Raw genomic sequence first — 15,761 nt, forward strand, 5'->3', positions numbered from 1 at the left:
CGAGGGTCTGGAGCAACATATGAGGAGGAACAGCTTCAGAATGAAAGAGATCAGGCTTAGGTCGGCTATTAGGAAGAAATTTGTTACTGTGAGAGTGGTGAGGCAGTGGAATGGGTTGCCAGGGATTCTGTGGATGTTCCATCCCTGGCAGTGACCATGGCCTGGTTGGACAAGGCTTTGAGCAATTTGGTCTGGTTGGAAGCATCTCTTCTCCTGATAATGGATGTGTAAATGATCATTAAGTCCCTCTCAACCAAATCATTCTATGACAGTCCTATGAATTGTGGAGAAGAGTTTGTTCTCTGTGGGTGGATAGACAAGGCCACATCTTAGATTTTTCAGAYGTGCTCTTCAGAATGACTCTTTAACATTTGGCTGTTACCCAGATATGAGGACACAGGGAGAAGGGGAAAACCAAGCTGAAGATGATGCCTAGGAAGGAGCACGATGACAGGTAGGATGATAATATTGTCCACAGTGACTGAGAATGGAGATGGAGGAGACAAAATGCAGGTTTTGGGTGGAAAAGTTCAAGAGCTCTGTTTTATACATATTGAGTTTGATCTGACACCTRAACATCCACCAGGAGATGCTGGAAAGACTGACCAAGATTTTGGTTTGGATAGGAGTCAGTCCTGAAGCAGAGAAGTTAGATCTGCAAGCTGTCACTGCAGCAATCACAGCTGAATCTGTGCTGGTGGATGATTGTGAGGGACAARGCTTGGATGAGGAAGGGAAGGGAATGATGTGAAGAGACCTGTTTACATCTCCATATGGATGGGAAACAGAGACAGGAGGCAATGGAGTAATCAAAGCTAAGCACAGGACAAGTAATTGCTGTAAATATATTACAAATACGAGCAAAAGTACATGAAAAATAGGATCTCTTATAAAGGATGATACAGAGATCCAGTAAAACACTCCSATAAAGTTGATGAGCTGATAGAAAATATGATCTAAAAAGACARAAAGGAAACTCTCTTGACAGGTATCCTTCCAGATAAGGACTTCCTTCCAAGAAGGAACTTTGCTCCTGCTCTAAAKTAAGGGCAGCTTATTTTAAGAAATAAAATTCTGGGCAGCTTATTTCTAAAGGAAATTGAGTGTGTAAAAAATTGGAAAGCTTTAGACTTGGTGGACCCTTAGGAGAAACAAGTGCCTTGCATAGAGAAATGGGGTTGTAATGGACGGTGGTCAGGCACTTGTCCAAGGTAAGGTTAATTAAAAAAAAAAAAAAAAAAAAAAGAAAGAACTTTCATAAAAGAAAGTCGCCTTTTGAAACTATTAGGCAACATATGTTGTGTGAACAGGAAGTCACAGCAGAGCAATAATCCTGACAGCTGTGGAGAAACAGGAGTCTGCCGCAGGAAGGAACGGCTCGAGACCTGACGAGAATGATGATGGATGCCCTGCTGGAGGTACACGAGGACAAACCAAGAGATGCTGAAATCGGCCGAACCACAGCGGCAACACTGAGCTGGAGTCGTAAGCGGACGAACGAGGCCAGTCCTAGAGTGAGAGCCATGGAAGGGGAAGAGGGAAAATGGCAGCAATGCCCTGCTCCTTCCCAAGGATGATGGGCTGCGCTGTCATCTCACCACGAGGTGGCTGCATTTCCCTGTGATCATCCCAAAAAAGTCCTGAACGACGCCGAACACCCGGCAGTGCCACCAACACCAGAATGGGTGCGGAGATCCTGGCGGGATTTGGGCTATCTCATTCCGAGTGCCTTAGAAACATTGATCCACTGTGGGCAAAACCTGCTGTGCTGCACATCTTCACTGAGTGCTGGTGGCTCTGCAGGTCCTCACGGCTCTGCAAGGGCATGRCAGCAGTGTTGTGCCTGCTTGTAGACACAGAGCAATGCCACATGACTTAGCTTATAATGAAGAGGAGGAAATTCTTAATTTCCTCCTTGTTTTTTTTTCTGTGAACTAAGAGTAAGTACTGTGAGGTTCAGACATGGATTCATGGAAACTTGTGAAGTCATGGAAACTCAGTTCTGAGTCTGTGATGGGCGTCTAGTAAAGATTAAATTATGGTACTTTTTCAGATGTCCAGTCAGGCTATTCAAGAATATTTCTATAACAAGTGTTTGAATCAGGTAAGTCAAGAGGGCAAATGGTCCCAGAAAATTGACCCATGAAATGGCCAAATTTTCAGGTGTTTTGTATCTCCTGAGCTCAAGTGATAGCACCAGGATGGAGCCATAAGTAGTTTCCAGGTGGTTGTGAGATGAGTACTTTTTTCTTATTGGAAGTGTTCTAAAAGTAAGAAGGGAACGGGTTGGGGAAGAATAACGATAAAGATAAAATTTTCAACTCTCCTTGGGTTTTGTCTTTGTTTTCTCATGTCTTCCTCTCACCTTTGTCACAGGACTTTGCAGGATTTTTGGGATGGGGACTGACTTTTATTAAACCTTAATAGTTTCACCCTACTGAATTGAAATTCCTGATGTCAGCTTATAGACACTATCACTTAGGGTCCAGGTTTCAAAGAAAGTCACTAAAAGCACCTCTCTAACCTGTGTCAGGAATGATGTCCATAATATGAGAGTATGAGATGTCAGCATCAAGCCCAACATCTGGTTTTGTTAGAAAGAGCCTTTTAGGAAAGAGACTTTTAAAAGTATTCAAGTGCTTCAAAAAGTGGAGACCCCATCTTTAAGGAGACTTTTTTTGGTAGCATCACTGGTAAACATGTACCATTTTAAAACTGATTTGTCTAAGATGACGTTCCAAAAAAAAAAAAAAAAAAAAAAAGAGATCTTGATGGTTTGCTAGTTTTAGAAACCTTTTTGCTTGCAAAGAATTTTCCATTTTCCTCCCTGAAAAGATCTACAGAAAATCTGTCGGGCCCACTTTAAACTTATTTGGATAAATTCATGAATTTACATTAGAGTCTCTTACTGAAAGGGAGATTTTACACTCTCAAATATTTTTAATTGAGCTTTCTTGTATCCTTTCCAAGTTGTCAGCATGTTTCTTAGCCTTCCATGATTTACACTGTGAATAATTAGTAATAAAAATAATACACTATTATAATAAACCAAAACAAGTTGTACCAGATTTTCTTCTCCTACTGACAGTGGAATGCCTTCCATTCTTCTCTGTCTCATGACATGATGGTGTACAAATATCTCCTTGCATCGGAGACACAACCCCACTTCTATTTTCTTGAACAATCAGTCTTGAAACCCCATGTGACTAAAAATTTGTGCAAGAGGAGTGATCCTTCAGGTGTGTCCTGGAAGATCCAATAGTTGGTCTGACACCTTTCTGAGGGCAGGGGTATGGGACACACCTATGCCCAGGCTGGTGTTTTTGTAGCAGCAGCAAAAGGTGCCCGTCGCTGTATGATCTGTCTCTAGCYCCTACTACCATGATGTGAATGTGCTGCTCTCTGCTGAATGCTGGCAAAAAGTTCTTTATTCTTTGCCAGGAGGCAGGGTCTCTTTGAGAAGGGAAAGTGAAGAGACCCTTAGACACAAGTTTCTACTTCATTCATCCCCCTGAAACTTGAACGGCTGTGCTTGTGGCGAGTCTGGCCCCAAATTTTTGGCGCCTGTGAACCATATGTCATTTTTTTTTTCCCATGTCATCAAAACTGCTGGTGACAGAGCATAGCACCCTCTGGGGTTTTGTGCCTGTGAGGAATGACAGTGTCATCCCAGCCTTTCCACTGATGAGTTAAACACACCCAAGGCTCTGAGCCTTCCTGGATGATGAGTTGCAGAGCATAGATAAATCATTTCTCCTGCTCAATCAGGCCACAGGGCAGCCAGGRCTGGTCTGATTCTCACTTGCCCATGTTACAGAGCTACTCACCGGCATTGTCTGGCTGCCATGCAAGGCRTTGATGGCAGCTTGGGCCTCTGCATGTGAAGAGTATTTCACAAATGCACACCCTGGAAGAGGAAAAAAGAAGAGTGTGAGAAAGTTTGCATAGAGACCATGAAAATCCATCTAGCTCAGTATCCTGTCCTCAGAACTGGCCAGTAATTATGGTTGTGAACAAAGAGTGACAAAAAAATGTGTCCTGGTCTTTTCAGAGTCCAGTCATCAGCAGCCTGGGGACCTCTTAAGGAAAACCTGTTTCCAGAATTCCCACACTGCTTGTAATGAACACTGACAGACACAAACTTAACCAGTGCGTCTTCAATCTATTCCTGCTTTGACTTCCACAGCTTTCAATGGCAGAATCTCGCACAAAGTTTACAATTTATTGTGAGAAAAAAAAAAAAGCTCTTTCTTTTACTTGTATTTAGCTTAATTCTGAGCACTCCTCCCTCTGTGACTGTGACAAACAGCATGGAAGCACACRCAAGTCATTGGAAAGCTGCACAAACCTGGTACAAGCAACCACAGGACAAATGCACAGAAGGCATTAGAGTTACTCCAAACCCACGAGGCACCTGATCCTATCCCWGCCTGCAGGAGCTCCGTGACAGACTGCCCAGAGCTTGTCTTGGCTCCAAGCCACTTGGGTCTGGCAAAGCATGAGACACCTTCTGGTGAAGTGGCAGGGGTGGGAGAGGTACCCATGTGTTGATTGCTGCTGAAAAATCTGAGTTTGTCATCGCTGCAAAGTCAGTGCCTGCGTGGGTGTTGTGTTCTGGACATCAGRGGGATGTGGGCAGTGTTTCTCTGGCCTGCGTTGCCACGTGGGGAATCTCACACCGAGCTCTTACATAAGGTTCTGGGGCAGAAAGGTGCATTTATGGATGTGTGCTGGAGTGCAGAAATGATCAACACTTCAGAGGGTTATGTGCTCTTCTAGGGTGGGGGAAAGTATTGACAACACTCCTGGCTACGAGCAAACTGACTCAGAGCTAGGAAGGGTAATTTCCATATGCTAAGGCAGTTTTTGGAACAGATTGGGAGAGATCTGAGAAGTTTTGGCTTCCATCCCCTCCTATTACTACCAAAGACTTTTGAGCTTTTAATCAATTTGCAAAGCCCTCTCAGTTTCCCTGAAGGGGTGCAGATGACAGTGCAGGGAATGCCATCCTGGCAGTGGGATGGTTCTCCTTCAGCCCCTCTGGAGCACCTTTGGAAGGTCTGCACACCCTTTTGTATCCCTACAGCACAGGCTGAAAAATGAAGCAATAGAACTTTCAGGCTGGAAGAATGAACCCCAAAGGTCCCCAAAAGCATTATTGCAGGCAGATAGAAGTGAATTTGAAGAATGTATTGATAGCCCCTTCTAAAATTAATACATATACATAAAATGTCTTACAGTTCAGAGCTGTTCACTTTGCTTCACTCTCTCAGCCCTGTGCTCAGGCTGCATTTCAGGAAAGGTCCAATGATTATTGCTAATAGTTGGATCTAATTTATAAGGAGCTGAGAGGAGACAATCATGAGAAAATGAGATAGATAAACTTCAGCTGGAAACAATGGGGATCAATTATGACATAATCCCAGCCCAGCATTCCCGGGCTCCTGAGATACTTCGTCTTCCCCTTCATTAATCAGAGATAATCCAGAATTAGGGTGTTTAATTATTTGCAGAGATTCTTTTGTACTTTCTGCCTCTAAAAAGAAGATGCTGATTAGCAAATATACAAAAGCTTTCCAGTTCCAGTCACCAATTTCATTTAGAGCAGGATTTTTGGCTGTGGTGTTGCTGTCATGTTGAAGGCTTCACTCTTTTCAGGTGAAATTCACCCCTGTGCTGAGGGTCCTGACGGATCAGTGGAGCTGGATAAAGGTGGGAATGATGGGAGTAGCAGACATTTTTCTTGTTTAATGCCCAGGATTCTAATGGGATCCCTCCTACTGCTTCACATTAACTGCTTCCAGTAGGTTTTGAGGTAGCAGGTCAAGTGAAAATTCAGCWTTTACTGGTGTATCTGGCCAGGCAATAGCAGACATCCCAACATTTTGTCSTTTTGGTCTGTGCATTCAGTGGGATGGCTTCTGTGAGCAACACCAAAAATGCAGATAATCTCCCTGCCCATTGTCCTCAGAGCTGACTCCAGGAGCTGGTGAGCTGAGGACATGAGGAATGTCACTCTTCTCAGAAGCATGGTGTCCTTTCGACAGGAGCAGCTCTGGAGTGTGAAAGGATTCTGATACACACACAGATATATCCTCTGCCCCTCAGGATGATACATGTGCTTAAGATTTCCTTTTTTCTTTGCTTACAGACATGAGCTGGAAGGGCTGCCCTGACTGTTCTGTCAGCTTGGAGGAGACTGCAGACTCAGGCCATAGGATTGTGACTGCAGAGGGTGGTAAGGCTCTGCTCCTGAAGGGTGCTGTGGGAAATGTTTACTTTATGAGTTAYTGAGCCAGACTGCTGAATGGGAAAAAAAATAAAGAAGGGAAAATAGCTGGACAGAGAGCAGCAATGAATACTCTGTGGGTTCTCCTGGATCCACTTCAGCTCCCTCACCTGAGAGCTCCTGCACTCCTGGCTCAACACTGAGCTTTACCTGGAGGGGTGCAGAATCACTCCATGCTCTCCCAGGAAAAAAAAAAAAAGTGCTGCATTCCCCTTTAGGCTGAGAAATTCCTCAGTCCCAGCATCTCACTGCTCCTAGCGCTGTGACTCGTGCAGGGGGTATTTCYGCAGACCTGAAGGGCATGGCCCGTGGCTCAGGAGAGTGCCCGTGGCTTCAGGAAAGGCTCAGGCAGCTTTTTGGTCATGACTGGACTGTGRTGGCATCAAACTGGGAAGATGCAGCACAACTTCTGAGAGACCAGTACTTGCCCTGAGCTACCAGAAGGGTGTAGAGGCTCACCACAGGGATACCTGGCGGGCTGGGTGGGATTTAAGTGCATGGGATCTGACTGCTATCTGGAATTTAGACAGTCTGCTTAAATCTCAACTTACGTAGAATTTAAGCCTTATGGGTTTTACCCAAAATAAGTAGCTCACAAGCAATGTGTGTCACATATTTGTTTCTAGCAGATGGAAAACATTGCAGACTGGGAATAACTTTGTGGGAGTTGTGGCTTGCCTGACTGTCTCCTAAGATAAGGGCACTAGCCTTAAGTTTTCCATTGGATTGACTGCTCTGTGTGCGTGTGTGCATGCACGAAACTGTGTGTGTGTAAATTAGGAGCTTCACATTCTCAGTAAATAGCACCAGCAAATGGAAGCTGGTAATATTAACTCTGTCAAGGCTCAGTATTGATCCTGAACAGCTCACTGAAACGTCAGCCTGAGACTGCAGCCTGCTAGCACTAATAATTAAACTGGTTAGCAATATGGAGCTGYCACTCAGATTCTGTCTTATAATGAAATTGTTTTAGGAGGAAAAAAATAAAAAGAKAGAGCAAGTATGAAGACAAGCCTGTGGGTTGCATCTCCTCTGGAATTTGTTTCTTACAGAACTCAGACTTTATTGCCTTTATTATTACTCTGTTTAACTCCTTTGTCATTAGATTTCATTCCAGGTGGAAGCAGACAGACTTTTTTTTTTTTTGCTTTCACCCATTTTACTGATTTGTTCAGTGAATGACGTGCTTAACTGTCTGCTGTTATGGTGATTGGAGCTCCTCTAGGGCATCCCARCCTGCTCCTTCCCAGTGGGGCAGCCCCTGTCTTTGGGAGTTGCAGAGCTGAAGTCCCCACACAATTGAAGGAGGGTGCCCACAGCTTATTTTCAGCCTTTTATATCATGGATGCTGAGCTGCGCTGATGTGTATTGAACAGCCATAAGGATGGTGGGAAGGATTTTTTTWTTTTCGGCCTTCAATGATTTTATGGAATAACAATATCTTTCTCCAGTGCATCGCTGTGATTTGGATTTTTTTGCCTCCCTGCTGCAAAAATGTGCTGGTTGATGTTGTCACTTGTCAGAATATCCAATGAGATAAGAACTGTGTTGGCAGGACTGGCCTCTTGTCTGGTGTTGCCCATGCTGACACAGTTCATGCTGTGTATATGCAGATCAATATTTAATGGACACATTATACCGCCAGGAGAAGAGGGTTCCCTATTCAGACTGAAGTCTGAATTCCTCCAGAGAATGATGTGGGAAAAATATGACCTTCCTGTACAAGAGAGAAGCTTCATTCTCACACCTGGCCTGTAGCAGAAGACCTTTTGTCTTGCTATCCAAGAAGTGTCAGAAGGAGGAAAGACTCCTAATTTTGCAATGGAGCATTTGCATGTTTCAAACAGTAAACGTGTAATGATGCAATATTTAAACGGGCACCTGTGCCCTTGCAGCTGGGCTCACTGGCTGGTAGGAGCCCATGCAAAAACCAGGTGAGTCTGGAAAAACCTGGGGCTGGTGGAGGAGAGATGAGTGGAGCTGATGCTGGGGCCAGAGGGTGATGATGTAAAGTACCAATCTTGGCCTTTTCAAAGAAAGAATCRTCTTGTTCAGTGGGGAGAGCACTTCTTGGGTGAATGTAAAGGCCCTGTTATGGGGGAGGCTCTGCCCCAGCAATTACAGGGTCAGTTTGTGCGTGGTGTGACATTGGATACATGTGTTTTAAAATGCAATCAGCCTTTTCTTCTCATGCACGAGCAGAGTGACCAGCAGAGTGAAAATGTGACCCCTCCTAAAGCAAGAGACGCCAATGGSGGCCACATGATGCTTTTGTCACACCAGAAAATGATACATTCATGAAGAAAACCAGGGTCTAGCTCAGCACAAGGCACCCCTTACCTTTGCTGTTGCCATCGGGTCCCCGAAGGATCGTGCACTCCTCGATGTTGCCAAACGCCTCGAATAGCCTGCGCACATCGTCTTCCGACTGCTGCTTATTGAGCATGCCCACAAAGAGTTTTCTGTCTTCTGGAACAAAATAAAGAGATGCTTACCATATTTCAGGAGGGATGGGAAAGCCAAGATGGCTCAGCTATCACATGCAAAACAAGCGGTGACTTCACCGAGGTGACATGTCTCAGAAGCTGCTAATCTTTTCAGGTGGCTGGCTTGAAAAACCTTAACAGCCTCTGACTTCGCATGAGAACTTGAAAATCATCCAGCAAGTTTCAAAAAAAAAAAAAAAAATCAAGCYACCAAACAGCAAACAAAAATGGTTTGGTCATATATAAAATCGAGGTTTCCAAATCAGCTCCTTCTGATCAGTTTTTGCAGTCAGTTTGCAGTAACTGAAATGACAACACTGCTCAGACTGCTATCCAAGAACAAGGTGGATAAATATAGCATATAGGAGCCAAGTCCACATGGAAAATAAGTTAGTAGCCCTCGCAATACTAAATAAGTTGCAGGAAAAAACTGTTTAACATATGCTTATTTAAATCAGGAGTAAGGGAAGTCACAGCCTGTAAACTGGAGATTTGTCATTCATGCCCACTCAGAGACATGTATCTACTAGTTTGGATGAGATTTTTAAYATATTTACAAGGTTCATTTGAAAAAAGCCCAAAGTTTTTGAAACTTAAATTGTTTTTAGAAACATGGAGTGAAATCATATGGTTGCCAATATCTGCAATAGCTCAGGCAGGTGGTATTTCATGCCAAAGCAGAACATTTTCTGCTAAGGGATAATTGTATTTTGGACAAGGGTGCTCAGTGTGACCCAGCACTGTGCACTCACAGCCCAGAGAGCCAAACGTGTCCTGGGCTGCACCCAGAGCACCGTGGGCAGCAGGGGAGGGAGGGGATTCTGCCCCTCTGCTCCGCTCTGCTGAGACCCACCTGGAGCATCCAGCCCTGGGGACCCTGCACAGGAGGGACAGGGACCTGCTGGAGTGAGACCAGAGCAGGGCTTGGAATCAAATGATCTTCAGGGCCCCTTCCAACCCAAACCATTCTGTGATTTATACTTGGATTTATATCAAGTTTGGGGAATCTTCATGAGACCCCTCCAGAAAGCATTGGTGAAAACAAAGTAATGATTGTYAGAAGGATCTCAGAGGGGGCTGAGTGACGCCTCTCCATCAGGTTTCTGTTCAGAGACTACTACCATTACACCAAGGAAAAAAAGGAAATTTACATAGTTTACATGTAAACAGGCCATTTGCACATGATTCATAAATGTCTTATTTATGATTCATTAAACACTATGTAAATGTGTGAACCATGAGGGTTTTTTCAGAGCACGTTACAGAGCAGATGTAACTAATTTGAATAAATATATGTAAATACCTAAATAATTTCATTTTTTTTAATTTGATTTATTTTTTTTAATGTACAGGTTAACCTAAAGCTGAACAAAACACTGGTTTGCAATAAYCCTTTTCTGGCTGACTAATTGGGCAATTCATGTCACTTTTGTTCACCGAGAAATCACTGGTGTAGGCAATCTGTTCTGCTTCAACCAGTGTTTGATCAAAAATCCCGTTTCCAAGATGCACCTGCACATTGGCAAATTACTTTACAGCCTTGGATGTGAATAATTTTTCATGCAGTGGCTATTGAATGAGGATATTAGGAGCTTTCAACCTTGCAGTTGAGTTATCCATGAGAAAAGAAAGTGTGCTGCCCACAGAAAAGCAGGAGGCTGAACAGGTAGGAAAAAACATGTTCAGGGAGATACAGGTGCACTTCTGTTAGGTGAGAAAAAACAGAAATAACCTTCTGACAGACATGTTAAAGCCAGAAATTTTTCTGCTTTATGATGGTATTGATTAAGCAGGGAGGCATTTTGAGGCCTTTACTGGCAACACAAAGCTCAGACTGTGGTTGTGCACAAAGCCCTGACTAACACCAGCAGTTTGYAGGCTGTCCCCACCTCAGGAGAGGGTGATTTGGACATTGGTTTCCCAATGGCCAAAGTGTCCTGCAGAAGAGACYCCCAGATGTGAGGTGTAAACCTTAGAGAGGCAGCCCCTGAAGTTTACTGCGTGCTTTCAGGGGTATCTTCCAGTCTAGGGTGTGACAGAGCCTTGGGAAAAGAGTCCAGTCCAAAGGTTTTGCAGATACTGGGGGAAAACTCACCTAGCAAATGAGACCTCCTGTCCTGCAAGATATTTCAAGGGAGCAGATCAGCTGGAAAGAACTGGGAACATGTATGGCAAAAGGTTTTGCCTAGAAACTTTATGCCTAGTAAATACTTGCAGCRCAACAAAAGAGTGTTTTATTGTACTTTATACAGCTTCTCCTGTTTCGAATAAGCTGCATCAGCAAAAGCACTCCTATAGCTGTGTAACTGTTTTCACCAGACTTTTTGCTAATATAAATGTATCATTTAAAAAAAAAAAAAATCACATCCCTCCTCTGTCAGCAAAACTCTCTAGTGTGGAACTGGMCTGAAACTGCCTTGTCTGGTCTAGTTTATGCAAAGTTAAAAACAGGTGTTTTAGGAACCRCTCAAATTTTTATTTTTACTTCACACCCTCCTGCATTTTTTTTTTTTTGCAGTGCACTGGGGCTGTAGTGGCTGTCAGAGGATGGGSTCCATCAGGAGCAGGCTCTGTCAAGGTGAGGATCACCTTCCCCAGGAGCTGCTGGTCCAGGGGAGGTGGCATGAAGGGGCTCCCTGTGAACAGCTACTGCTTGGACAGCACCTCCAACCCCATCTCCAAATCAGCATCCTGTGTCCCTCCTGGAAAACAGCACCTTGTGTAGTCAGAGGAATCATTTGTTATATCTGCCACCTCAGAAATATACACAATCACACACTAGACTGATAAAAAATGAATCGATTTAACGAGTTGTTTTACTTTCAGTGGTTTCTATAACAAAGTGCTGCATTTGCCTCTCACATCCCAGCTCTTTCAGGGAACYAAATGCTTGTTTTGACAAAAAACCCTCACACATCCTGAGAAAAGAGAGAGGAAAGAGTCCAGAAGATGGGGCCATTCAATGTGTTCCAGGTCTTGGCTAAGAGTTTATCCTCTAATGGTCCTGTTTGAGGCTCTCACACCCTGATTGTCATCATACACTACTCTTCCACATCCCCAAAAAAACCTGACATGCCATGCACTGAGACAACTACTTCTGGTTTGCAAATATGTCTAAAYAAGGCCATGAGGTTGTGAGAACAAAATGAAGAGGGGATGTGCTGGGATGCCTCGAGCACATGTGCACAGCACAGGTGATTCCCACCAGATGTTGCCAGTATTGTCTATTGAGATTTGAGGGCATTGCATCCTACAATAGTCAGTTTTAGGCTGCACACAAACCTGGATGATGCTGTTCCTAAGTTCTACCAGCTGCACTCCCCCCACATCACTGTCCTGAGTCCCACACTTCCTCCTCTTMCAGTGAGACACTGTTCCAAACCTGTGTGTCTCRGGATCCACASCTGAGTTTCAGAGTYCTGGACAGACTCAGTCCCCTTCTCYTCCACTGCCAGGYKCAGTGCTCAGCACCRTTTCAGGCTGCAGGACTGTGGGGTGAAGGAACCTTCTGAGAAAGCTGAGTCCCAGGGCAAAGTGAACACACAGCCAAGGAGAGCAGGAATACCCCCATCCAGGGCAGAGGAGAAGGACAAAGAGAGGGCAGGCATGAGCCCATGATCTGAAATGTCCCCAATATGAGCTGTGGGCATGGCCTTGTGTCCACCTGAACTGGCCTTGTGTCCAGTGAACTGGCCAGTGGCCATGGAGAGGGAGCTGCCCCTTACAGTGTCACACAGTGATGGCTCTACAGAGAGGAGCAGCCAAGAGGAGCATCCTCCACCTCCTCCCTGTGAGGATGGTGAAGATGGTGACCATGCTTACCATGTCCTGGAACAGCTGTGATGAGAGAAACCCGCTCCACTTGGCTTCCTCAAGGCTGTGCACCAGGTATTGACTCACATCTTGAGTGTCTTCCCTTTATTTTTGTCAAGAACAACCTGTCCAAATCCCTGTCTGTTACATTCTCTGAAGGGACAATTTCAGTTCCTATCTCACCCCTCTAACCTCACTCAGTTCCTATCTCACCCCCTAAACCAGCAGCTCTATGAGCAGTGACACTGTCCTGCAACTGAATGTGGATTCCACAAGAACCTCTTCTGCTCCTCACTTTTCTGTCTTCCCTCACTACTGCACACATCATTATCAGTCTTTTTCCACAAGCTGAGGCCATCATGCCTGCTTTGCCGTGGAAATATGCGACCATGGGTTGGTGTTTTTGCGTGTGGTGGCACCCAGGACAGCCAAGGAGGTTTTTGCTGGTGCATTCTGATAATACTGAGAATTAAGTTCCTCCCGGGTCTACCCCATTTTGCAATCAACAGATCACAACAATGACTGAATGTGGTACCCCAAGATCCTCACAGGACAGGAAGGGAGAGAAAGACCCCAGCAATGGCAAATCACAATTCCCAGAGGCGTCCCCTTGGTGACATTTSCAATATCCCCGTGGATCCCTCCCTCTACTTGACCACTCTGCCGGCGATGGAGGCTCGTGCCTGCCAGGAAAATCCGGCTGCAAGGCGCCGTGGTGAAGAAATGCCACTTGTCAGATGTTTATACACAGCCTSGGCACCTTCCCCAGCGCAAATAGGGGTTAAATTATTCCCTGTTCTATTTGTATTTAAATGTTACGTTTCCATGATAAGTGTAAGGCAGAGGTGTCAGATGGGCCCGGGGAAGGAGGCAGCACACGTGAAAGGTGAAATAATGGAGCGCTGAAAAGAGAGTGCTGAGAGGAGAGGGAAGGGGGGACACCCGAGCCGGGGGGGAGAAGGGGGAGGACGGGCACTAATTAAAGAGACAGAAGGGACAATGAGATGCAGSATGTTTGACCCTCCGTGGAGCAAGAGGACAAGAACAAGAATCACAGCAATTGTGGAGGGACTGGGGGAAAATTAGGGTCACTCTCAGGGAGACATGACACAGGATTGTGTTTATCCAGATAGCTCTTGCTAATGTATGTGTGTGCGTGGGGGTACATTTAGATAAGAGTGTATAAATACACTTGTGTTCCCGTACTCCTCATGCAAAACAAAGAGGCTGAATCCCTGTGTCAGGAAAGCTCAAACTGGCTTTACCATCTAGAACATCGCTTCCAAGGCCTTGGAAATAAAGAGGGACGGATTTACCATCTCCAGTTTAGATAGCTAACAATTATTTGTCCCTGCTGCTATTCCCCTCCTTCCCAAGTGTGGCTCGCACACACAGAGGGGGAGCAGCTGCAGAGCCTTGGCCCTGGCAAGGGAAGGACTCTCAGCTTTTCTCCTTGGCACCAGGRCACTACAAACGAGCAGCCTGGAAAAGTTTTCTGTGCAGATGTGRGAAAGAAGAAAAGCCAGTGCACAGGACCAGGAGAGGATGCAGAGGCAGAGTGGATCTTCCTTGCCCACTCCCCTGACTCAACAGASAGGGGAGAGGAGATTGCACTGGGGKTGTTCACCACATACTCAGAATCACAGAATGRTTTGGGSTGGGAGRGACATTTACAGGTCATACAGTCCAAGCCCCCAGCAGTGGGCAGGAACCTCATCARCTACAGCAGGTTGTTCAGAGCCTTGCCCAAAGGGATCTTGAAAGTTTCTTTGGATGCAGTCCAGGACAGGGTTGGTTTCTGGGCTGCAAGAGCTGATTCATATCCAGCCTTTCATCCAGCAGAGCCCCCAAGTCCAAGCAGTGGGATCAGRAATATGTCAGAGTCACAGTGGTGAAGAAGAGCTATAAATGTGGTTTTCTTTCAGACAATCATGACCAAGGTATCCTTTGCAGGTCAAAGAAGAAAGAAGGAGCTAGAGAGCAGAGGGTGAGCAGCAGATGCGCTGGCCATTAGGAAAGTTTGGTTTGAGCTCTGAACTCAAATCTGCAAGCTCAAACCTGAATCTCTCTTGAGCCAGAGTGCCCTACCACTCCCCTTACCCTATGCTAATGAGGTGATCAGTAGGCTAAAAGCAGGGCATTTCCCAGGGCCTGGGATTCACACTCCTATTGCCATTTTCACAGCAGTCCTACAGCTACGTGATGATGATTACCACCCTTTCCACAGGGGAAGTGATTATGAATTCTGTTGTAGCTAATTGTAAATTAGCTAATTATCTTCTCCATGGTACCTTGCTGAAAAATACACGAACCTTGTAAAATAGAGGTGTTTCAAAAATTAGGATGGGGGGGGAAATCCAACAAGATTGAAAAACCCAACCCACTCTCGAAACAGAGACTCACTGCTACCTAACTCCAAACAACAAAAAACAATACCTCCTTCCACCTGCAGCGACTCCTCTTTGGCCCCTTTTCCCTCCTCCTCCCCATACCAAACAACACCCTCAAGGGGCTAATTCTGCTGCAGGCTTTAAAATGTTTACTGAGTTCACCTCTTCCTTGCAGCTGGGTCTTGTGGGGCATCCCTAATCACATCTTAGCAAGAGCGATTTCTTTGTGCCAATCTCTTCCCCTCCTCCCTCCCCGGTTTGGTTTTCCTTAACAGATCCTTTATATCCCGTACRTTAGCAGATATGATTGCACAGCTGCTGGTCTCCAACTGCTGGAGACAGGGRCTTTGAGACACCAGGGCTGGAGAGAATAGCAGCTAATCTGAACAKCTGTGTGCTGGGGACAAGCGCAAATGAGTGTAAGCCCAGGTGTGGGAGCGTAACTCTTCTGCACAAAGAAGGAAGCTTCATCCCACAGGTGCGTTGCTTTCCACTGTTGCACGTCAAAAACTTAGTTTGAAGGAATTCTCTTGCTTAATTGCTTGGCTGCACTCTGAGCCTTGACTTGGACATGGATCCTGTAAACAGAGTGAAAGAACAGCTGAAGAGACAGAGGCTCTGTCTGGCTCTGTTTGCTGTCTCAGGCAACAGCCAGCTGTGGATGTCGAGGGAAGAGCAAAAGAACGTGGAATTTTGTTAAGCCCCCCAAATATTCTCCTAGAATTCAGTGCTCTGCAATTCAGAGAGTTCTGAAGTCTGCAGTGTTTTGGTTTTTTGGTTTGG

General features: G+C 45.3%; 1 protein-coding gene across 1 annotated transcript in view; it reads right to left on the bottom strand.

Moving 5' to 3' along the window:
- The window catches only part of CELF4 (CUGBP Elav-like family member 4), a 687,912-nt gene that overhangs the window by 93,078 nt on the left and 579,073 nt on the right, over positions 1-15,761 (bottom strand). The window contains exons 4-5 of the mRNA XM_057365600.1: positions 8,630-8,758; positions 3,828-3,907 (exon numbers count right to left, since the gene is read on the bottom strand). Coding sequence (XP_057221583.1) covers positions 3,828-3,907; positions 8,630-8,758 — 209 coding nt within the window. The remainder of the gene's footprint in view (positions 1-3,827; positions 3,908-8,629; positions 8,759-15,761) is intronic.

This window comes from Malurus melanocephalus, unplaced genomic scaffold (assembly GCF_030028575.1).
Source record: "Malurus melanocephalus ecotype Western Australia unplaced genomic scaffold, MMel_1.1 scaffold_55, whole genome shotgun sequence".
In the NCBI taxonomy this organism is placed as follows: domain Eukaryota; kingdom Metazoa; phylum Chordata; class Aves; order Passeriformes; family Maluridae; genus Malurus; species Malurus melanocephalus.